This window comes from Macadamia integrifolia, chromosome 7 (genome assembly GCF_013358625.1).
Source record: "Macadamia integrifolia cultivar HAES 741 chromosome 7, SCU_Mint_v3, whole genome shotgun sequence".
Classification (NCBI taxonomy): Eukaryota; Viridiplantae; Streptophyta; class Magnoliopsida; order Proteales; family Proteaceae; genus Macadamia; species Macadamia integrifolia.
This window is the reverse complement of record NC_056563.1, coordinates 31,051,072-31,075,179: the sequence shown is the minus strand read 5'-3', so window position 1 is coordinate 31,075,179 and position 24,108 is coordinate 31,051,072. Positions and strand designations below refer to the sequence as shown.

Below are 24,108 nucleotides of genomic sequence, written 5' to 3'. Positions count from 1 at the left end.
TAGCGCAATGTGATTTTTCTTCTTTCTTTATTTTTCCCATTTTGATGATCTAGAACACCTTTTGATCACCTTGCATTGGGAACCAGGGTAAGAACTTCAATTAAAACCCTAGAGTTGTCCTCAGATTTTAATTTTCTCTCCTTCTATTTTCTATGGATGGTACGGCGAGGGGTGTTGGGGTGATGGTAGTTAGATTCTATTCAAAGGCAGGTCAAAAAAAAAAAAAAAAAAAAAAAAAAAAAGAAGAACCAATTCATTTTTCTCATGAGATTTTCAAATTTCAAATATCAAAATTTGTTCATCATCTAATCAAGTATCTATTTATAGTCCAATTTGATTTTTCCATACATCATTTTAATGCTATGAAAGGCCACTAATTGTTTGGTTTAGTAACTATTAAAAAAGAAAAGAAAGAGGGAAATTCCTGATATGAAAGATTTGCACTAGACTATGGTAAGAATAAGAATGAATTCGCACCAAGCATTACTTGTGTCCGTTGCGACAGCATTTTTTGGCAATGGATTAATGATGGACATAAGTACGATCGTCAATGTTTTTGGCGACAGAAATATGATTTTTATCGACGAAAAATAACCATCGCCAAAAATAACATTTGTTGTAGTGATTGATAGTCTTATGGTATAGTTTGTACATTGCTGAAGCTCAATGTACAGCTTGTACTTGCATTGTACTTTCTTTTGGTCATTATGGAAATTTTTGGTTTAAAATGAACCTACTATAAAGCCACAAACTCTAGAATCCTTCCTACCTGAGAACAACCCAACTCACCATCTCTTGTTTGGATTAAGAAAGAGAAAAGCCACCTCGTCTGCCGTGGTTACCTTTGTAATCATTTTTCCATATGGTTATGCCATTAATTTCAAATAAATTTATATATAATCACTACTAAATATATTTTACTATGCATATAAATCCTCTGAATTTAAAAAGTACAATAAAAATTACATCTAAAACGTATTATACTAAATATGATAAGAAATTTAAATAGTTTATATAATCATGTTGATTTGAAAAAATTTCACTTATTTTTCCTTCAATATCCCTTGCAACCAAACATAGCCCCAATTTACCAAGGGGGAAAAATGAAAGAGAGGATCCCCAATGCATCGCCTACCTTGACCTAGGGGTGCAAGTTTGACCCGACAAACCTTTGCCCACTCTAAGCCCAACAAGGTCTAGGGTGGACTTTGGCTTGAGCTAGTATTAGGATTTTCAGGCCTGGGTCACACCAGGCTGGTGGGCTGGTTTTAGCCTGGATAATCTGGGCTTAGGTTGAGATATACCAACTTGACCTCCGTTTGAGCCGAAATAAGGGGTCATAGGGTTCAACCCAATCCAGTCCGGTTGCACACTCTACCCAAACCCTTATTTGTTACTCACAATGAGGCTTGCCATGATCTTGACTTGTTGCAGTGAATTTGCTGGCTGATGCTCCTTGGAAAGGCCAGTGAGGCATATGGGGTTCATTTTTATATAAATGCAGGCTACACACTATGGACCCCACCGACTGCCTGCCTGGTTTCTCTTGTGCAACAACTTAAGAAAGCTTTCTCAACAGCTTAGAGGACAAAGATGACATTATCACTTGGGGCAAAGATTGAAGCAGGAGGAACTAGGAAGGGAGAAGGACTACTCACTCAAAATGGCTATAGCCATTGGCACTATGGGTCCCACAACCATTGAATGTACATCCCACGCACTAAATTGGGCCCACATCCATAAAACTTAAATTTGGATCTATGAATGACCAATACTTTTAGGGTCCTTAGATGGCCAAAATACCTTCATTCATTAGGTGAGTCCCTCTATATTAAGTGGATGGGTTCTCTGAACCACCAGCATTTTCTACTACACCTCCTCACATGAGATTTTTTTCTGTTCATTTTTTATGGGAGAGAAAAAATGAATAAAAAATCCAATGTGAATGGACGTAGGAAATGCTAGTGGTTCAGAGACACTTATCCCATTTTAAGTAATTTGTGGTGGCCACAAAAATATAATGAACCCAACTAATTAGGCAGGCCCACAAGCATATGGACCAGGTAATGGTTGGCCCACCATCACATGGTGTGGTTACAAGGAGGTAGTTACTTGGATTGGATCTTACCAAAAATAAAATAAAATCAAAACTTGGATTGGCCTATCAAAAAGGAAATTTTCCCCATCACAAAAGACTCACTCTTTCCATCATTTTTCATATCACACAATTGAAATCTCTCTAAGAGTTGAATGAAGACTAGGTTTAAAAGTTTTCTTCAACTCAAGTCATTCAAACTAGCTCTCCAAGAAAGGAATATGTCAATTCAAAGACCCGGTCAAGGAAAATTATCTTTCACAGCGGAATACGCTCGAAGCACAGAGTGAACAACTCCATCCTACTACATCTACATGCAAAAAACATCATTTTTTACCCTCTTCATCATCTTTGTTGTTAATTATCAATCATCTTTGTTATTGGTTGTAACTCCTATGTTGAATTTGTAAAACAAAAAGAAAAATTCTCAATTTCACATAAATAAAATTTATAAGAATTTTAGGCCTTGTTAAACCATAAGGATTACAACTAATTCAAAATTTTCTTTTGCCTTTCCAAACTGGAAAAATTCGAGTAATTTTGTATTTTTTCAGTATTATTATTATTATTATTATTAATTTTTTTTTTTATTTGGAAATAAAACTTCATTCCAGCAACGAGAAAGAGAAATCGAATAATACAATATTATTCATACAATCAGTTCATTAGTAAGGTCATTGAAATTTCCGCAGAATCCCAAAAGCATCACAAAATGCCCATTCCACCATGGTAAGCTACAGATACAGTTTTACTTCAGCCACATGGAAGATCCTATGGCTAAGCCAAACAATTGGTTTGATAGATTACCCTCTTAATTGGTGATATGTCAAATTTCAATGTACAACTCAACCATATGGTCCAATGGCACACCCTGTATTAGACTTTCCCTGTGTATTTTAAACCATTACACTCTCATGTTTCTTCTCATTCCTATTTTGATTTTTATCCAAAACTTCGACCATGATTTTTACCACATATAAGAATTCATTTAGATGAAAATTTTTACTCATGGAAGGCGTTTGCTGGACCCTACCTGAGGCTATAATTTGAACAACAAATATGGTACCACAAGGCTGAATTAAATGGAAGATTTAACTTTTGTTTCAGGGGAGAAAAGAAGCCTGTTGCAATTAAAATAGAACAAGTAGTTGCTCTATCTTCACCTAACAAAAGTACAAGTAAAAGAAGGGACACTACCATATGTTCTAAATCTCTACTTTAAGGAAATAAAAAGTATATATTATATGAAATGTATGAGATGAATGTTACAAAGAATCAGTTAACTCCTGTTCCCCGGCTTCATTTACAAAGTTAACCACTCAAGACATCCGCCGACTACCAACTGTATTGATCATCTAAACAAAAAATACAATCTCAACTTACTCGAGATTATGATTCCTTAAAAAAGGTTTTACTCCCAGAACATGCTCTCCTGTCTCCTTCCACAGAAAAAGCAATGCTTGTGCCCATTTCCTATTTTGTGACATGCAATCCAAATACCCAACCCCATTCCGGGCAGATAAAAAGGAATATAAGAAAAGAATTTGCATCGTTTCTACAAAAGAATTGAACAAAGTGGGCAGCTTGTGGAAAAACATAATAATGGTTGCATGAGTTAATAGACCTTGTCTGACTTCTAGCAGTGTGACTGATAGCGAGCATGGCCTTTCACTACTGATTCGAGGCAGCTTCATTTTGAGGAATATCTTCTGCATAATACATGTATAGGCTATTTGCAGCCGCACAGGCAAGAGCATTGGATGTTGGATGCCATGCTAGGTGGAGCAACTTAGCTGAAAAATCGTATGCTACTCCATTTGCATCTACGTTCAGATTCTCTGCTCCTGGTGGAGATTCAGTTTTTAGTCAGGGAAGCAGATGGGAGGACAAAAGAGTGTATCAAGAATAAGGAGAGACCATTCAGAAATGACAACTGGAGCACAACTCAAAATGACAAAAACTGGGCATACAAGGATTAGTTAAGTGTCCTGAATGCACGCTGCTTGTAAGGAGATGTTCAAGGCTAGTTTTTGTTTCTGATTCTTAACCGGAGTTGAGAAATTTAAGAACTAATCATAAGAAAGCAACTGAAAATAGCACCACCCTATTCATAGCCCGTTTCATGTGAAAAAATATAAAAGTTCGGTTGTAACAGATGGCAACTACAACATGTATGCGGTGTACCCACTTATCCTACATTAAAAATGAAATTTGAAGCCAGGGGAGGGGGCGAGTAGATGCCTAATCATGTAATTGATCTCACGTAGGATATCCAATAGATGGTTTACTCGATAGTTTGCCATATCTCTCTCATAACCCAAAAGATACTCACATTTGTGAATGATCAAGTGCTGGCATTATGCAGTTACCTAGGTAAGACCTGCTTTGTGGTGAGTTCCTTTACCACACCCCATCACCATTCCTACCGATGCATACTATTAGTAGATACTAAATCCTTGTTCTATAACATAATGAACTGACACCTTAGACTTCTACAGGAGAAGTCCATGACCTCGACTATATGGGATCACCCTGGGGAAGAAATTTTCAGAAGGCTTTGTTTGATGCATTTCACATATAGTTTTTCATCCACAAAGGACAGAATAATCAGAACTTGTAAATAAATCCTAGTTGCAGTCAGAATATCTGAGGAGGATCCAGAGAAACTATATCGTTCGCTACTTAGTGCAGGTGCTCTGTTAAAGTGGGTTCAAAGAACAGTCTACAAAATCACCAAACAATGCCATGTGCATGTCTATGCCATATATAGAGAACACAAGAATTCAGAGAGGTGCAACTTTGAAACATCGCAACATAAAGAACAGTATTGTCAATATTTACTCCATTTTAATCTTTCCTGTCATCTCAGCTCTCTCCGAAAGTATTTAGCTCAACTGAGGAGAGCCAAGTTGAGATGAATACAATTAATGGGAGCATTTAAGCACTCAAACTGTTTGGGAAGCAACAAATACAAACCTCGTCTACGAGAACGTGCTAGGCTGGTGAGGGATCTTACGGGCTTCGAAGGTGTTGGAGTCTGACGTCTGTAAACAGACAAGTAATAAATCAGTGAGGGGAAAATAAATTTTCCAAATACAAGATTAGGGTGCAGTCAGCCTTGGGTAGCAGCAGACCAATAAGCGCTTCTAGATAAATTCTTGCTTAACTAATTTCAGGCATGTACCCATCCAAGTTCATTTGTAAAACAAAAGTCAATTGCTTATTGAAATTCATATTGGTTTGAAGGTTGCATTAGTCGGCAAACGAATTGAGCTCTATTAAAGCAGTTATTCTGCTACTGCAAATCGTTTCAGCACCTTCCCATCACAGGATGAGCCCAAAAGAGGTTTCTCAACACAGATTGAGCAAATAGCAGAACAAGTACGTAAGAATGTCAATGCAAAGTCAGCCTTGAAATTAGCACTGAAACTCAAAACTTCCTAGTACCTTGTAGGATTTTTGCTGGCTTCTAGTGTTGTTGCCTCATTACTGCCGGTACCACAGCCAAAAACGCGAAAAAGGTTGCTGCAGTGATGAATGATTTTCTTAAAAAAAGTCTGACAATCAGGTAATCAACTACAATACCAACTGGGACAGAGGTAAACCAAACCTATAGGAACCAGTGGCAACACGGAGACCGTCTCCACTTAAACAGCACTCAAATTTATCAAAGATGCAGTCATTTTCATACAGGTCACATAGCTGCACAAGAGCGCCCCTTGAACAATGATTAGATCGAGTCCCATTAGGTTCAAAAGCCCAAAAGCAGACAGAGACATACCTTGGGTCTTAGATACTCATGGACCTGGAAGGTTGCAACAGGGCCCGATTCCATGTTTAAATCCCATAGCTGAAAAGACAACCAAAAGCTATCAAAGCTGATATTCAAAAATAGGAAGGAACTCAAGGTGCAGTCATGTAACCCTTAAGGGACATCACAGAAGGGAGAATGTGTATTAAAATGTACAATTTAACACAACAAAGCCTTATCCCAACTAAATGTGGCTGCTCACATTAATCCTGTTTTGCCATTTAGATCTATGCAGATCTATATTTAGAATAATTTGTACACTAGATAAATGAGGTAATTCTAAAACACTAACAACTTAGTAAATGTTCAACTTGGATCGAAATTCATTTTTATTAATGGCAACTCCTAATTTCCGAAAAAATGCGGAAAAAAGAGATCCTCACTGAAGGAGAGGTAAGCCAACCAGTCACCACCCAACTTGCCATATGAAAGAATCCTGCGGTTATTTGCATCTCTTTTTTAACTAAAGATTGCCAGTTAGCTGAAAAGTCATTCCAACTCCATAAATGACCTATTATGCATACCAATAGGACAAAATGTGAAAAGCTCAATGCATAACTGGTGCCATGGCGAATTCATCATCCATGATTCTACAATTTCTATTTGTCCTCAGGATTCAACCAGAGGTGAGTTGGGTCATCCTAAAAATTCTGCCCCATTTTCTCAGATCCTGCATCCTCCAACAAAGAGCAAGACCTGGGCTGAGGGTGGCCCAACCCAGCCCACGGTTATGCACATCAAGCTGGAGCTGAGCTCAGGGTATAAAATACCCCAACCCTAAGATTGCTCTATTGCAACCTGGTGGTAGCAGATTTGACTCTGGAAACAGCCTCTTCATGAAGTGGGGGTAAGCCTTCAACATATATGCCCCTCCCCAGACCCTGCAGTAGCACGAGCCTCGTGCACTATATATATGTAGGGCCTACGCTATAATAGTTTGGGCTCAGGCTGAGCTGAGCTGGGCTGGGCTGAGCTGGGCTGGGCTGGGCTGGGCTGGGCTGATGTCCCTCAGCCTGGCCCAAAAATTTTCAGGCCTAAGTAGGGCCAGCTGTTCAGGCAAAATCCAGGGCAGGGCTGTTCGGGTCACAGGCTAGCCTGGCCCAGGTTTCATCCCAGCTTCAATCATAGAAATCCCAAAACAATTTAAGTAGCTCTGACAATACCCCTTAGAGAAAGAACCTTATCAGGCAATTCACTCCAAACAAAAAGGTGACACCACTAGAACCTGAGAAAGAACCAACAAAACTTACATATTCACCCAAGAAAATACATCATGGTTGACTGATCAACTCCTACCCATCTCAGTGGGCTGTGACTGATTATCTACAAAGCTGCAAGGAGAAGGCCATATGAGTGGGATGACTCACCCAATCATCATGATTTCTGTAAGGTTCCTTTTCTGCACACCGTTTCTCTAAGAGAGATTCACTTGCTGAAAATCCCAATGGTTGCTGCTAACAACTCTCCATTATCTTTCAAACTTCATACCTAAATACTGACAATGAAGCAGGTCACTTATTCATAATGGGGATTACTTTGCTGCCCATACCCACCATGGCACCAGCTACATTGAGAAGCAATTTTTTATCATAAGGTACATGTTGGAGTTTGAAAGCAATATCTGGCCCTCTGAATATGAAGTTTCCTTTTAATTTTTCATTGAGAAATGGATACCAGTATTCAGAAAAGACACACTGGAGAAGAAGCAATCCTTTTTACATTTGTACTCCATGTGGAAACCTGATGCAGTTTTGATGCAGATAAATCAGAAAATATGGGCTATAAATCAGAAAATGCGGGCTTATTTTAGTGTAAGCTTTGGGTTGGGTTCTATACATGTTGGCCTTTGGTCCAATGGGTTTTCATTGTAATGTGCCACTTTAGTGAGCCTAAAAATATGGATAGGAGATAGGAATACGGGATTTACTTTATTAATTCAACTAGAATCTTTTTTTTTTTTTTTTTAAATCCATATTAAAGTGTTTTAATTATGTTGGATTAAGTCTCTATGTCCAGCCTTGTTTTAAGATGTTTTCTATAATTTTAGGCGGAGTTTTAGTAGCAGTAGACTACCTCCATAGTAAGCTATTGGCTGGAGGAGTTTTAGGCCTACTTCAATTCTTGTTTTGAGTTTCTATTTAAACATATGTGAAGGCTATGTCTTATGCACGAATTTAATGAATGAAGTTGGCTTTTTCCCTTTGGTTTTGTGGTGAATCAGTAGGTTGATTGTAGTTATTACAATCATGGATCAGGTGTGATCCCTGATCCATATCCCTTTCTTTATCTTCTTTTCTTATTTTGTTCTTCCATTTCGAGATCTGATTTTGCATTCTGTTTTCCTGACTGCTGTTACAGTTTCAGACCATTGGTATCTATTAAACCAGATCACTATTTGGTGACTGTTAGAACCCAAAAATTCCTACCATCGAATTCTGTTCTTGATCTGCAATTACAGATTCCTTGTTTTAGTAGGATATTTCCCTATCTCCTCATCAGACTGTTGGATTGTCCTGAAAGTTTAGTATCTCATTCCCTTGCGCCAATTAAGCCCTGATCTGTTGATTTCCTGTACTCTGATTTCTCCAAATTCTGGTTCCTTTATCTTGAAGCATTAATTGTTGGTTACTATACCTAGACTTACATGTTCTAAAAAGCGCATTTAAGCCACATTCAGAACTTCTATTTGGATCCATCACAAAAAAGGTCTGTGATTTGCACCCTCTAGCAGATCCAAGTAGAAAGGATGCTTCCCAAACCTACGGCCAAGAAGTTAGGCAAGACATTAAATGTCTAAAACTTCACCAACCTTGGACACCAAATATTAATGGCAGTTGACCTTAAAAACGGATAGAACCTTAAAGCAACAAGGTCACATATGAGAAGATTTATTTTTGGCATGGCAAGGCTCTACAAAACAAGTATCATCTATGACCTTGGCCTTGAGTTCTGAGATCCAGATGATCACTGACCAAATGCCTCCAACAAACCCCCTGCATCTACCTTTCAAGAGAATCCACTCAAATCTTCGATAAAGGTAACGGAAGGTAAAGTGAAAACAGTCCTGGTTGCCTCAAACCGTGAGGGAAGGCATGAGACCATGAGTACAATCTTAGAGGCTGATGACACAATTTATTTTCCTAATTTAAAGGTGTGAAGATTTAACATGCCTAATCAGATCCTAAATAAAGTGGCAGGAGCAACTACAGAGACCAGTATGGGCCTGGATCCAATGGTCTGTCACAATTGACACTGGCCAGCTAAGGGATCAACTCCAAATTAACCTTATTTAATCAGAGTCCAAATGCCAACCCTGCTAAGGGTGTACATGGTAACTTGTTAAGCACAATGCTCGGATTTGAACTAACGAGCCATGATACTGGCACAGATTAAATAAACACCCCCACCCCCAAAAAAATAAAAATAAAAACTAATACATCCCAACTTTGTAGACCAATTTAACAGAATGAAGTCTAACACATCTGAACACAAGAAGAAAAGTAGAAGAGAGAATAGGGAAGAAAAACTACTTCACGGTTTGTCATTGTGTATATGTAAACCGTGAGTCTTGTCAGTGTATTTATAATATCTATGACTTATAAGTCATTATCAATTACAACCAAGAATAAGAAACTCCCATTGGTAGAACTATTTAATAACTTAAGCATCAGCAAAAATGATAAACCTCACCATGACTCATAACACATATCTAAACTCTACCACAAATTATAAACATCATAACTTCAACACTCCCCGTCAAGCTGGAGCAATCATATATTTATATATATTAGGCATAGTTGTCAAAGTGCTACGCAACCCAGGCATTGGAGGACCCCCTACGCACTTAGGCGACAAGGCGGCTGCCTAGGCGTCCTAGTATGGTTTCTTAATTATATGTCATTATGCTTTATGTCCTATACTTTGTTCATTATTTGTTGGTTTTCTCAGACTAGGTCTTTGCTAGCATATTATACCATATTACATTGGTAAAAATCTAACAGAATTATAAATATAAATAAAAAAGGGACTGTTAAAACACCTGCAACATAATATTATTAAGAAATAGCTAACAACAGATAATACTTCCAGTATATATTAGTCAGTCTCATAGATAATAGCTAACAATAGACTACTTAGAAAAGCAAAAAAGAACACCGTTACAATACACACCAATAAAACCTTGGAAAATTCAACAATAATAATCCACCAGAAATAATAGCTAACTATAGAAAAAATATAAATTTGAAATTTAAATTGAAGTGGGATTAATTTATATATATATATATATATATAGGCAGAAGGGGTGTAAATAATTAACAAACAGTACCTTCTTTTTCTTCAACCCACAATAAATAGAACCTTAAGCCAGGGGTTGCCCAGCCTGCTATTAAATGAGAGGGCTCACTCTATAGAGCTTTGTTTAGTCTTAGATTTTAGGTATAGATTGGTACGTCTAGGCCTCTTAAGAATGACCAAGAGAAACTCCAGAAATTAGGTCTTTGATCAACCAAAAACTCCTGATATCTGAATTAGCGATCCCTGTAGGTTCAGAACTGAAACAGTGAAACTCTGGAATTTACCAATAGTGAATGTCTTAGGAGCTGGAACTTGAGGAAGGAGAAGAAGAAAGAGGGGGGGGGGGGGATCAATTACAGTTACTAGTTACAGAATACAGAGAAATCGAGGGGGGAGGGGGAGTAGAAAACCGTGTCACTGCATCACGCAATGACAAAGAAGAAGAGGAGGAAAAGTAGAAAACAGTGTGTCACTGCGTCACAGGAAGGAGAAGAAGAAAAAACACAAACTTACCATTGGAGATGCTGGAATAGCAGACATCGGGCTGCAGATTTTTGTCTTACAATCACACAGTCGTGGGTTGAAGAGTAAAGACAATAAACCCTTTCACTATGTCGAGGGTTGGGACTTGGGGTTTGCAGGGAGTGAGATTGTGAGAGACCAATGTTTTTAACACACATTTATATCCTTTGATCCAGTGCATATTATTCTCCATATATGCCAATGACAAAATTAGAAGAAATAGAATCACAAAAAACTACATAATTCTAAGTGTTAAAAAGAAAAAACCTATGTGATAATGGCGGTTGCCCAGCTCCTAAGGCGTCACCTAGGAAACGCCCAGCACACCAAGGTTACCCCGGCTTTTGTGTATTAAAAACAGAAATGGCCGCCTATCCATCTCCAAAACCGCCAGGTTGCCTAGGCAACGCTTTACCAACTATGCTCTTAGGCTGCAGCTTGGAACAAGGAGAACAGACACAACCAGCAAAAGCATACTGGAACATACATATCGGTTGTAGAATCCAGTAGCCACAAAAGAACTTCCTACAAGTCGCAGCATCAACGAAACATAGCAGCCACCAACACAGCAACAAAGCAAGTTCTTCATGAAGAAGAAACCCAGATATCAATATCAACAGTAGGAAACACCATTCACAGGCCAGACAATGGCAACAGCAACAGTAGAAGCCCAGAAAATACAGCACGGGAAGATGAATTAATCATCGTTACAGGCCTGAACACTTCAACAACAATAGCAATAGCAGGTACAAAAGCCTAGAAGATAGCAGCAGGGGAAGATGCATAAATCATTGCTGCAGGCTAAGAACTTCAATGAGAAGATGAGGCAAATAATTGCCAGTAAATTGACACTGGCAATACTATTCATAAAATAAAGGAAACAAGTAACCTTCACTAGGAAGACATGCAATAATCTCCACGAAGGAGACATAAATAATCTCCAATACGGAGACAGGAAAATCTTCAAACAAGAGGACATGGGCAGATATACACGGGCAGATAATCTTCAAATCACAGTTGTCGTTGTTATCACCTTGATTTTTGGACCCTGTCCAGCGCATTGGGTCACCTAAATGCCGCGACAACTATGCTTCAAAATAAAGATCAGATGAGAAGAAGAGAAGACAAGGAGAAAAGTAGAAGAAAAACTAGCTCTGGTTTGTGTGTATATGCAAACGTGCGTCTTGGCAGTGTATTTATAATATCTATGACTCATAGAAGTCATTATCAATTACAACAGAAATAAGAAACCCCCGTCTGCAGAACTACTTAGCTTACCAACTTAAATATCACCATGACTCCAACACATATTTAAACACTACCACAAATTATAAACATTATCATAACTAATAAAACACCACCATAAACACTAAAAATCACCATAACTTCAACATTCAAAAGTACATAATAAACCCTGGTACACACCAGATTATAACAATTCATTCCTGAACAAAATTGTCAGATATAGAAAGAAAATAAGAAAGGAAAATTTTGGATTATTTTCCATGACAATTTAATGAGAGAGGAAACCTTCAGGGTCATGTAATCACGACTCAATATGTGTCTTCCATCCTTTCCAAACTTAATATCTGATATCGAGGCAATTATCTCCGTAAAAAATGACCGTGAACCAGGTGTGTCATGCTCCTCGAATCTGAAAAGGTAATTAGGAGTTCTAAAATTTCTTTCTCAGTAAACAACTGACAAGTCCAGCTAAATGAAATACAGATACCCCAGTCAATTCATAGGCCTGAGAAATTACTGTTCTGACATGGCCTTACAGTTTGGCATGTGTGTCACATAAAGCTGATTGTCTCATGTCAATAAGGCGTATTGTGCCCTTTGAGCTGCTGTAAGCTAATGTGTTGCATTGGGTAGGATGAAACTCTGCAGACGTTATAACCTCTGCAAATAAATATATAACATAACTGAGATAACAAAGAATTATAAGCAATTTGAAAATTGATGGTAGACAAGCAGAATATTTTAAAATAAAATCATTATCCCAACTGTAGACAAAGGTCAGCTTGTTAACTTTTCCAGTAATATTTTCTCATATATTTTACCTGGATATTGACTAACAAGATAGCATCAGTTATGGATTGCAGGAAATAGCAAACCCAGAAGCCACATTACTCCAAAACATCGTAAACTTTGGCTTACAATCACAGAGATGTGGTTAGGGGTGAAATGCCACTCAAACCCCGAGCTAGCTGGTTCTCCCGGAAATTTGTCGAGGCACAGTAGTTGACTGTACAGGTAGGGGTAAATGCTGTTTTGGTGTGGCCGCAAAATCGGTACCAAATTGAGGCAAACTTTGAATACTAGCTATGATCACCCCCCCCCCCAAAAAAAAAAATATGCAGTAATTTCTAATATTTCTTTACTGACTCTAGTCGTGAAACTTCTTGTTTATCAAACCACTGAATGCACCAGTAGTGGTAGTTTGCACATTAGAGCAGCTAAGAGAGCAAGGGGTATGCCAAAGATTTCCTGGGGAGAAGTGGTGAAAGAAGATATGGATGTTTTAGTTTTGACAATAAATATGGTTTCAAACAGGTTGAATTGCGAAACAGAATTCATGCAGCTTACTTCATTTAGTTGGTAGAAGCTGTAGGTAAGTTGATTTGAGAAATGGACAGGTCGGCCACAATATAAGCACCGCTTAGATATATCTTAGAAATTGCTCCTACTTAAGCTCATGATACTCAAATCTCATCTGAGGGGTAAGATGTTTCGGATCTTTGCTCTCAACAAGTTCAAAAAATCACCTGTGTTAAGAGACAGTTTGACTTAAAGTTCATGGAATTTTAAAGGTCTTACACTTCAGCAAAAACCTTGTCAGACATTGTACCCAAGCACAAATGGTGTTAAGGAGGTGTTACCATGTGATGATGAAATGACCAAAAAGCCCCAAGACCCTATATCTATCAAAAAGATTCCAATTGGCAGGTTATAAATAAACATCACTTTCTACATTTTTTTTAACCTTTAATTTGGATCATGGCCATTCTTTATCATGGTATTTGTCATGATTTAAAATGCTAAATGAACTATCATGATACAAATCCAAGGTCTAAAAATGACAAAATATAATGGTTGAATTGTCTCCTTGAATTTTGAATCTTTTACAATCTATAACAGTTTGGTCTCAGATTAGGTTGTAGCATTATGCTTGTCATGATTTAAAATACTAATTGAACAATCACAATCCAAATAAAACATTTAAAAATATTAAAACATTACTATGGAATCCTATCCTTAAAAATATTTTTAAGCTATTGATGGTGTGATCTTAAATCAGAGTGCACCGTCATGTTTTGCCAGATTTAAAATGCCATATGAATGGCCAAGATCCAAATTAAAGGTTAAATAATGTAAAAACATGATGTTGAACCATATCCTTCCAACTGGTCATTTCATCATCACATTATAACACCTCCTTAACATCGTTTGTGCATTGGTACCCCAAATGTGGTCTTTAACACATTAGGTAACTTAAACGTAGTTTCCTTAAACACTGGGTACCTCAGGTGTAATTTACCAATATATACATAAACAACCTTTTGAGGTTGGTCATCATATATGCCTGAAAAGAAGAGGGGAGGATACTGCATAACCTGTCTATACCGAAAGAAAAATAGCAGCATAAGATCATACATTAGAACTGGAGTAGCAGAACATACCAGTGAGATCCTCCATGTTCACAGGCTTCACATCAACAATGTTGAAACTTTGATTACTTATCTCTAGGTTCCACAAATTTATTCGCAAATCATCTGCTGATATAAATGTCTCGCCATCACTGAGAATAGTTTATTTCAAGAGAAGGAAAAAAGAAAAGGGGAGTGAATAACCAAACCAAAACAAAGCTGCATGAACATGATAGCAGATATGAAGCAGTGTTTTACAATCCCCTCTGAGAAGTACAAAGGACAAAGTAGTGTTTTCTACCTTAAATAAGTTCCTACTACCTTTAATCAACCGTGTCAAGCCAGTTTTTTTTCTCCCATGTCAAATAAATAATAATGAACTTCCTAGATGCACTTTGTTAGTACTCCACCATCAGAAGAAGAAAACCCTATAACTTTTTAACAATAATAACAGTAATTGGTGTATCTATGAATAACAATAGCACCAAGTTCTATCTTTCATATCTACTTAAAGCTCGATAACCATTATCAACTTTCCATCTTCCATATTTACTCAGAGCTCAATAACCATTATCAACATCTATATAATATTTAATGCTAATCAATGTTTGAGAACCTGTGTCATTTTCAAATCAATTTCAAAGTGATCCTTTTCATCGACATCACAACAAAGGTTAATTTATCAAAAAAATTATCAGGAGAAATAGAAATTTATCGTCAAAATTTTCTCATAGTATATTAGTCAAGTTTTTGTTTGAAGGACTACATAAAGGGCGTACCGAGTGCACGAGGTTCCGCCACTGCGAGGTCTGGGGAGGGTCACAATATACATAGTCTTACCCCGACTGCACAGAGAGGCTGTTTCCCGACTTGAACCCACAACACTAGATCACTTTTCAAACAGTATGTTTGAAGGACTACATATTAAATGTCAATTACTTATCCGCCTCCAATTTGTACATAATGCACTTCCTTAAGGGCACCAGAACTAATGAATCAATGCAAAGGAAAAGAAAATTGGGGGTGGGGGGGATGGGGAAAGGATATTCTGTCTGCACCATTTATATCTTGTTATGTTTTATTCAGTAACATTCAACGGTAAACACAACCAAATAATAATAAATAATACAATAAGATAAACATAATATCAATTCGGATCTTAACAATACATATTCTTATTGAAGGAAAGCAGTATGATAAAAAGAGGAATTAGAGATACCTTAAATAATTAGGTTAAGGCCTAGTAGAGTTGAGTGACCAGATTTCTTAATCCATATCAATCTCACTCAGTCTACCAGTGCATAGAAATCTAAATCAGCCAATAAATTACAACTCTAGCTTAAAATATCAGTGTGTATCCTACGACATCATACCATGTGAAATAGAAAGCAGAGGCTCAGTTTTATCATCATCCATTGCTACGTGGTATCCCTCCAGTAGTCATTAGATATCACAAAACAGCATAAAAACTGTCTTCAAGGTTGACTAGGACACTACCTCTGAATCTCACAATTGTTTCAATCAAAACAAGTCTTTAGAATCAATGGAGGGGAAATTAATTTATGAGTTCTACTTGTGCTAGCCTGTTTGCTTTTCGTAGTTTTATTTTCTTTACTAAATTCCTATAAACACATGGACTAAGTTCAGATCATCAAGTTCATGGATCAATCATCATCTTTTAGATTTCTGGTAACATAACCTTTTCATAAGTAACTGAAAGAATAATAAATCTAAAAATGTCAGTTAAAAGTGAATCTGTGAATAACAAATGCTTGTTTACTTATTGAAAGAATAGGTGTATAGTTGAAGATTGCTTACGTATCCAAAATAAAATTATTGACAACAAAAAAAAATTGAATATTTAAAAAAAAAAAAAGAAGTATATTGTTACTGACCAACATCAAAAGAGGTTATACTTCCATGGGAAAATCTAGATGTTACCACGCCCAGTGAAGTATAAGCTTCACTATTTGCCACACGGCAGTTCATGGGTAAGCCCTTGTGTGTGAGGACCAGGCAAGCATCTTATTCGTATAATTTCAGCTTAAAATGAGTGAAGGAATGGGCTAAAATTACAAAAGATACCATTCTATATTTTATATTCATTTCCATCCGATGGAATTTTCATAATCTTACCAAAACCTTCAATCAGAGTTTGAGCCACATTCCTTACTTATTTTGGGCAAAATTTGGCCACTGATATAGGAGTCGGGGGGTCCTCTATCGCATGGACTACCCAAGTACTGCCAAATGGCAAACAGTGAAGCGTTAGGACACCTAGAAGGACCCCATTTCTAAAGATAAAGTTAATCTGCACATTAATAAAAATCCACTAAATTTTTTATTTTCCCTTTTTTCATTGGCAACCAAAACAAATTCATTTCATCACATTTGTTGAGTAATACACACTGATTTCCATCCCTCACATGATGGTATATGTCATTTACATGTATACCAATAACCCAGCTGTACCCAATTATTCTACTCTTCCCTAACAGATAACCAGTTGGTTATCAAAAAACAGATGACCAGTTGGATTTGAAAGCAGATACACTAACACCACCTGAATAGCTCTTAGCAAGAGCCTTAATTATCAAAATACTCTCCAACAACAACATCGATTCTAGGAGAAGACCTGGATAGTTCCTCAAACAGTACAATGCAATAATATAATAATTTGTTATCTAAGATATATAACAGCACTAGTCCTTATTATATTCCAGGCATATATGTTCACAATGGCATGCATCCCCATTCAGACCACTGATAAGCACATAGAAAACGTAAATAATATTATTCACAAAAAAAAAAAAAAAAAGCAATAATATTAAGTCAAACCACCATGATATATATATATATATTTAAAGAGTCTCAATCACACCTGTTATTTGAAATGGAGTTAATGTGGTAGTCATGTGCATGAGCATATATTCTTCGACATCTAGGAACAAGGTTTGTCTCATGGCCAACAATCTGCATAGAAGAAAACAGTGCAAAATTAGGTTTTAAGTTTCGAGTTCCTCTTACATCAAAGGGTATGTCCAATGAACTGAACAATTTAAAGTTCTTATTCCCTCCCCCTCCCCAACACACCCCCCCCCCACCTCGAAAAAAAAAAAAAAGAAGAAGAAGAAGAAAAAAAAGTGATAGACTGGCAATTTGGCAAAAGTTCAGACAATCTTAAACAAGCAATAGACAGAACAGAGATCAAAATGAAGGAAGGAAAGGAGGATTTACAAACAATTCACAATTCAAAATTCAAATAAATTCATGGGAGGAAAACGCAAATTGCCTGCGATGATACCAAAAGAATTAAAACTGTGTATGATGCCAAATGACATATTATAAAACAAACACTAGTCCAGGAATATGTCATAGGGAACAATTTATTTCTCAAACATTGTTTCATACAAACTTAAAAATCTAGGTCCAAGGAAAGTCCCAAAAAAAAAATTAATATATCTTAATGGCCTTTCAGGTTACAATAAAATTTATAATAAAAATCAAGTACATTAACAAAGTAGACAATATAGAGAGAGCATAAGCAAGTTCTAGACGCTATTTTAGTCAACAAATCATTCAGAATAAACAAGAACTGTGTCCTATCAACTTATGATTCAGAACCACATCAACTTCTGCAGTCTCATTTCTCGATTAGCCAACAAACCGTTTGGAGTTCAAGCCCTAATGAAGATTCATGTGCTGGTGAAGAGGGAACAGTTCACTTTACAAATGTAATATGCAAGCAGGAGTTACATGACAGGAATTAGAGGTTGAAGGCTAGATTTTCGGGTTAGCTGCCCTCAAAATGTTGAAATTTTTTTCTTTCTTTCTTCTTTTATTTTTCTTTTTGAAGGAGCAGTTCACTTTACAAACTATTTGAGGGTTGTCCAACATGTAACTGGTGTTTTTTTCATCCGAGGGCCATACTTTATGCTGCTTTATGCTGCATAAGGTGGACGGTAGGTGTTCTGCTCTTTGAGCCTGTTGCCAGTAGTGGCAAGGTGTCAGGGCTGCTGGACTAGGGCATCCTGGAACTGGCCATGTTTGTACTTCTGTTCTTTAGTTTTTGGAGGTGGAGTTACGAAACTATGTTTGGTTTTCAATTTGCATTTTCCTTTTGGGGCCTCCTCTCAAGCTTGGAAGGATGTTGAATGGATCTTTTATCTTCCTGTCCTTTAGAAAGAAAAAAGTCTCTAACTTATTGTTCCCAAAATAGGAAACTTTTTATATATAAATTATGCAAAACCTGAAACTCAGTTTGTTGTCCACAGAAAATTTAGAGAAGGATAAGCCCCCCCCCCCCACCCAAACCAACCCCCACCCCTACCCCCCAAAAAAAAAAAAAAGAGAAAAAAGAAAAAAGGAAAAGCTTTTCTTGGGAAGGAGAATGACAATTCAACTTTGAAAGGAAGAAGAATACAGAATCAAATAGGTCATGAAGGAATAATATTAAGAAGATTGAATACTAATAAACATATAGTTTGTCTCTACTGTAAGCTTCTCATCTCATTTGACTAATTATAACAATCGCATCCTGGATGAACTTTGAGACAGCAAAAATTTAGTAAAGCATCCAATGCCTCGGATCTGTTTTGAGGATGCATTCCATTATGAGACATAATATTTAATGTAACTTTGAGTTACTTAGTTTTCTAGATTGTATTGATGCTGTAGTCCTGGGGGTGGTGTTGTCCATCATTTCCCTCTTTGGAGGTTGAATTCTTTTAGTCTTTATACTAAATTTGTGATTTGATCAAAAGAATGGAAAATGAGAAAAAAAAATTCCCAAATCAGTAGGCCAGTGTTAATTACAACTACCACTGGTAGATGAAGAGACGGGCACCCTCCAGGGGGGAATACAAAGTCAGTTTCTGCTCCAACCAGACCAGAAAGTTTTCCATTTCTTGCTGACGCTGAAGAATCTAAATTCATGTCACATATCTTCTTTATTTTCTTCTCTTGGACCTGTCCAACAATTGCACAAGCACAAGATAAGTATCATAAGCAGGATTAGTACCATAAATATGCACAAGCGTAACTACACTGAAAAGTTTCTGAAATAACCCACCAAAAAAAAATTAAATAAATACAAGAAGCCAATGTTCTCTACAAGCACAAGGATTGACATACTATTTATGAAAGGTATGATATAGTACGGTTTAAATACTTCCATAAGCAATAGTTTTCCAGAAAACTATGCCATTCATTGTTTGAGAATAACAAACCGACCAGGCACACAAATTTAGTTCAAATCAACCAAACAAAACGTCCTGTTGTTAACGACACGAGTTTGCCATTCTACACTATCAGGAGCAATATCTTATGTCTTTTATTTTACAGGTATTTTCTCACCATAACAGCCCATACCTGTTGAACTTTGCAGTCAACTTTCTCTCATCCTGCCACTTATTTGTGCCAACCCAAATTCACATACATGGAAATTTCTTTTAGTCCTATTCTTAGTTCATTGACAGTTGACTAAATAGGGAAGCAAAACTGATTGGATGAGGATGTCTCAAACCAAACCATCAAATAGACTGCTACATGTAGAAGAACAAGTCCCTGGGTCGATACGGGTCATTTGGGGCAAAATTAATAAATCCATATATTAAATAAACTAGTTCTAGTCTTAATAGATAACGCTGTCCGCTAGTAAGGAGGACATAAAGAAGCTAGGTTTAACCTTAAGAGTAATAACTCAATGAATTTCAGGATTTCATAAGAAATTAAAGTAGAAAAATCTTATTTACAGCAACTTAACAATTCAATTTCAGATGATATCCCAGTCCAAAAAAAAAAAAGTGTGAAATTTCGAAATTCCACAATCAGAAACTTTTCTGATTTAAGAGATATTAGGGAACGCACATATTTTCTTATGAAACAGACTACTTTAGGATATACATATGAAGAGTTCACTCACCTTCCAATACTTCACTGTTTTATCATTGGTTGATAGAAGGAAAAGTGCACCATTGGCTGTCTGACACCATCGCACTTTATTAATTTTCTCCTCTATTTCCAAGCTTTTTAGATAGTCAAACTACAGAAAGGTGATTTTAAGTTCAGTACATGGCCACATGCAACAGTGTTATGGACATTGCTTTTAATAATAATCAAATTATAGCAATACCTCTGGTTCGTGACTTTGGAATTCTGTCTTGTAGCGAAATTCAGGATGCCTGGAAGCAGGATAATCCATTTTCTCCCGATCCTTCCGCAAGGTATGCTGCATGTAGCAAACTTTTAGCGATGAACAGTTACCATTATCTATGGTAATGGGGAATATGTTGTTACAGGAGAGGACATGCTTACGTCTTTCCCATCTATCCTTTCAAATAGCACAACCCTTCCTCCACGGTCACCAGTAGCAAGATGTTCACCACTTTTGTCAAATTCAATGGCAGAGATAATGTCAACTGTAAATGGAATAGAAAGTCAACAGAAGAACTCTACTGATCAATGTGGCCTGCAGTCTCATATAGCATTAATGACCTCAGATACAAGAAAGCAGCAATGCATAACTAATATAGGTAACATTTCCCCGTTAACCTAAATTTTAAACCAAAGTAGGCCATCATAAGGATGAACAAACCTTTAAATAACACAATAAGTTATGTAAATAGTTCCTATCATGATTTTACGCCTTTCTACATATCTTAGTCACTAGTGACATTGAACATTACCATAAGTTAAAAGATCGTACACTTCTTTTGCTCTTAGCAGTAGCGAGAAATTTAAGATTCAGCAAAACTTCCAGTTCTTACACGCATATTTTCATGTTCACATTGTGCAACAAAAAACTAATAAACGCATTGGCAAAGAGAAGTACCAGATAACAAAATTGGACGTGTCAAAAGGAAAATTTTAATTCCAAAAAAAAGAGTAATGGCAGAATAAGATTTGTACAGCCAATCCCTGATGGAAGGGATAACACTTAGTACAAGTTGTAAGCTGCCTAACCCCTATCCTTCATCATGTTTATGTTTAGTCCAGCTCAGAAAGAAAGAAATATTCAAAAGTAACTTCCATTATTAGAGCAACTTCCCAGTTGTCAGATGCCAGAGATAATGCAAAAAACTACAATTCTCAGAAATGACTAGACAATCTAAAGATTCAGAAAATGACACGATTTAAAGAAGTAGAGTTGCTGATCTGATTTACTTTAAAGATTGCCTGAAATTAAAAGACTACTTACAGTGAAATCTATAGTTCCCACTTCCCATATGAAATCAATTAAAAAAATAAATGACTCCGATAAGAAGCTCCTCGGCTGCATAATTCAGCAATTCGAAACTTATATGAACTATCAGATATACATAAATAAAAGCCGCAAAAACTCCAGTTAACCCCCCCCCTCCCCCTCTCTCCAACCCATGGGGGAAAAAAAAAGGAATTTTCAGTAGGGAATTATATGGTATTACACACAAAAAAGCCTGGAAGCAGAAGCTCAGTTCAGAGATATCTTGAGCACTGAGGATAAAAACGAACCCAAAGGAACAGATTAATCAAATGAAAGAAGATGCAACACTTAAATCTCAAAAATAACGAAAACCCATTTCTTGAACATCAAAGTTTAGCTAACAAACAGAACCAATTAGCCAATTCACATGGAAACAAGATAAATGCCCATACGCACCTTCCTGAACTTCCTCCCCAGCCGCTCGTTCTCCAAAAACCTGAGAGAATTTCCACTCGAGAGGAGATGTAACCCCTTCTTCTCCGTTCCCAACACTAATCATCTTCGACAATAAATCATAAATCACAGCCCATTCAACACTTCCCACATCACTGATCAGGCTGCCGATCCCCTTGGGAGCTTCTACCCCTTCACGCTCACCACATTCATCTTCAAATGCAGCCAAACACCAGCATGAATATCCCAAATCTCTCTCACTCTCTCTATTGAGAACAGTAGTTTTCGCAGAAGAGAGAGAGAAGGGATGAGGGGAAAAACAGGAACGATGGTGATGAGGATATGGAATTGTTTACCTCGTTATGTAATTGGATATCTCGACGACTTCTCATCTTATTCTCATCATCTGATAAAATGAATCCAAAGAATTCTGTGAATAAAATAATCAACTACCCTCTCCTTAAAATATTATTTTTTTTTTTAATTTTATTGAATACTAAATAGTAATAAATTAAATAAATTTTAATTTTGATCATAATTCTCAATAATACAGATAAATTGCCGAAATATAGACAAGAGAAAAGAGAAGAATAATTAATGTAACAATAAATTATCATATAAAAGCCTGATGTCCATTCCTCATGGACCATTTTCACAATCATCAAATACCCAATATAGAATTTTTGCTTCCATGGCCATGGCAACAACTGCAGTAATATAACTGGAAAGAAACCCAAATGATTCAGTTAGATTCACTCACTCATAATTAAGATTTTAGAGTGTTTGCTGACAGTGGTGCAATTTTATGAACTAACAATTATGCAACTAATTTAACTTTAATAACTGCCCCCCTGCTAGGAGGAAGAAGTAAGGTGTTCAGTTAATAATTCCATCATGAATGTGTGAGAGAGTGAGACAGAGAGAGAGAGAGAGAGAGATTGGTCCATGATTAGAGCCAGTCTTTCTAAAACTAGAATACCATCTGCCAGCCAAACTACTAGCCATGAATGTTGGGTTGGGGGGGGGGGAATTAGTTCACACAACCGTGATTTTAGGTATCATTTTTGGTTTGGTATCGATGTATTAGACGATTTTGCCCTTAAAGAGGCCAATATCATACTGGCATACCCTTTTCGACAAAGGGTATTTCTGGATTTTTGTACTATATTAGTAACTAGTATTGGATTGGAAACAGTGTTGGCCGATGATGATACGCATCAATCGATATCAATATGGATGACATCAAAACGATACTTAAAACCATGAACACAAACCCTCACACCCTCCAAAGATGGTTCATTTTGATCAGGGCTGAGTTTAAATCAGACACAATTGAATATTGGTATTTGTTTGATCAAGAAGTTCAAAGGATCCATTAAAATGATGGAATTCAGCAAAAGAAATGGATTTCTTTTTTTTTTTTTTTTTTTTTTTATGGGTGGGGAGGGGGAGGGGTGGAGCAGAATCATAAGAATGGAAAATTTGCTTTAATAATTCTTTTTAATGATTTTCTTTTTTTATGAGTTGCTTTAGTGCTTTCTACTTTAACTTTTTTGAGTATTAGGTACTTCCCAGTTCCCACCAACTTGTAGAGTGAGAAACTTTGTATGAACATCTAAGATATGGAGCACTTTTTTGGCCCACTAAAAGATGTGTTGTTTGGGTTATCAGAAAAAAGGAAATGTGTATTTTCTTTAGAACTGAAGCTTATATGGTCCCTCTATTTGTCACTTTATATGGTAAGATTTCTCTTTAACTTTTGAGCATTAGGTACCTCCCTGTTCCCACCAACATATGGAATGAGATCAGCATAAAAAAAATGTAGAGTGAGAAACTTTGTATGCAGATCTTAGATAAGAATCTCTTTTTTTCTTTTTTTTTTGGCCCACTAAAAGATTTGTTGTTTGGTTATCAGAAATGAAAATAATGTTTATTTTCTTGAGAACTGAGGTTTATATGGTCACCCTCTCTTTTAGTCACTTTATATGGTAAGACTTCCCTTTTGTTAGTTGAGGGGATAAATCAAATAACAGTCCTTGGACTACTCTGTGATGATACATGAACAAAAGAACAAAAGAGGTGGAGTTGTACCAAA

The 24,108-nt window shown here is 36.7% G+C and overlaps 1 protein-coding gene across 3 annotated transcripts; it reads right to left on the bottom strand.

Moving 5' to 3' along the window:
- Nucleotides 1-3,312: 3,312 nt before the first annotated feature.
- LOC122083310 (serine/threonine protein phosphatase 2A 55 kDa regulatory subunit B beta isoform-like) lies at nt 3,313-22,790 on the bottom strand. Of its 3 annotated transcripts, XM_042651066.1 has the most exons (16): nt 22,774-22,790; nt 22,370-22,419; nt 22,017-22,226; nt 20,693-20,796; nt 20,511-20,606; nt 20,301-20,420; nt 19,196-19,345; nt 17,259-17,350; nt 14,411-14,529; nt 12,506-12,629; nt 12,255-12,378; nt 5,877-5,945; nt 5,706-5,797; nt 5,543-5,620; nt 5,072-5,139; nt 3,313-3,939 (listed from the first exon to the last, which is right to left on the bottom strand). In XM_042651066.1, exons 3-16 carry the CDS (start codon nt 22,117-22,119, stop codon nt 3,767-3,769), a joined length of 1,512 nt encoding a protein of 503 aa, XP_042507000.1. In that variant the 5' UTR covers nt 22,120-22,226; nt 22,370-22,419; nt 22,774-22,790; the 3' UTR covers nt 3,313-3,766. The 3 variants fall into 3 exon arrangements, with proteins under 3 accessions (XP_042507000.1, XP_042506999.1, XP_042507001.1); XM_042651065.1 differs by lacking the exons at nt 22,370-22,419; nt 22,774-22,790 and having other exon boundaries at nt 22,017-22,363; XM_042651067.1 differs by lacking the exons at nt 22,370-22,419; nt 22,774-22,790 and having other exon boundaries at nt 19,199-19,345; nt 22,017-22,363.
- Between the last annotated feature and the right edge of the window lie 1,318 nt (nt 22,791-24,108).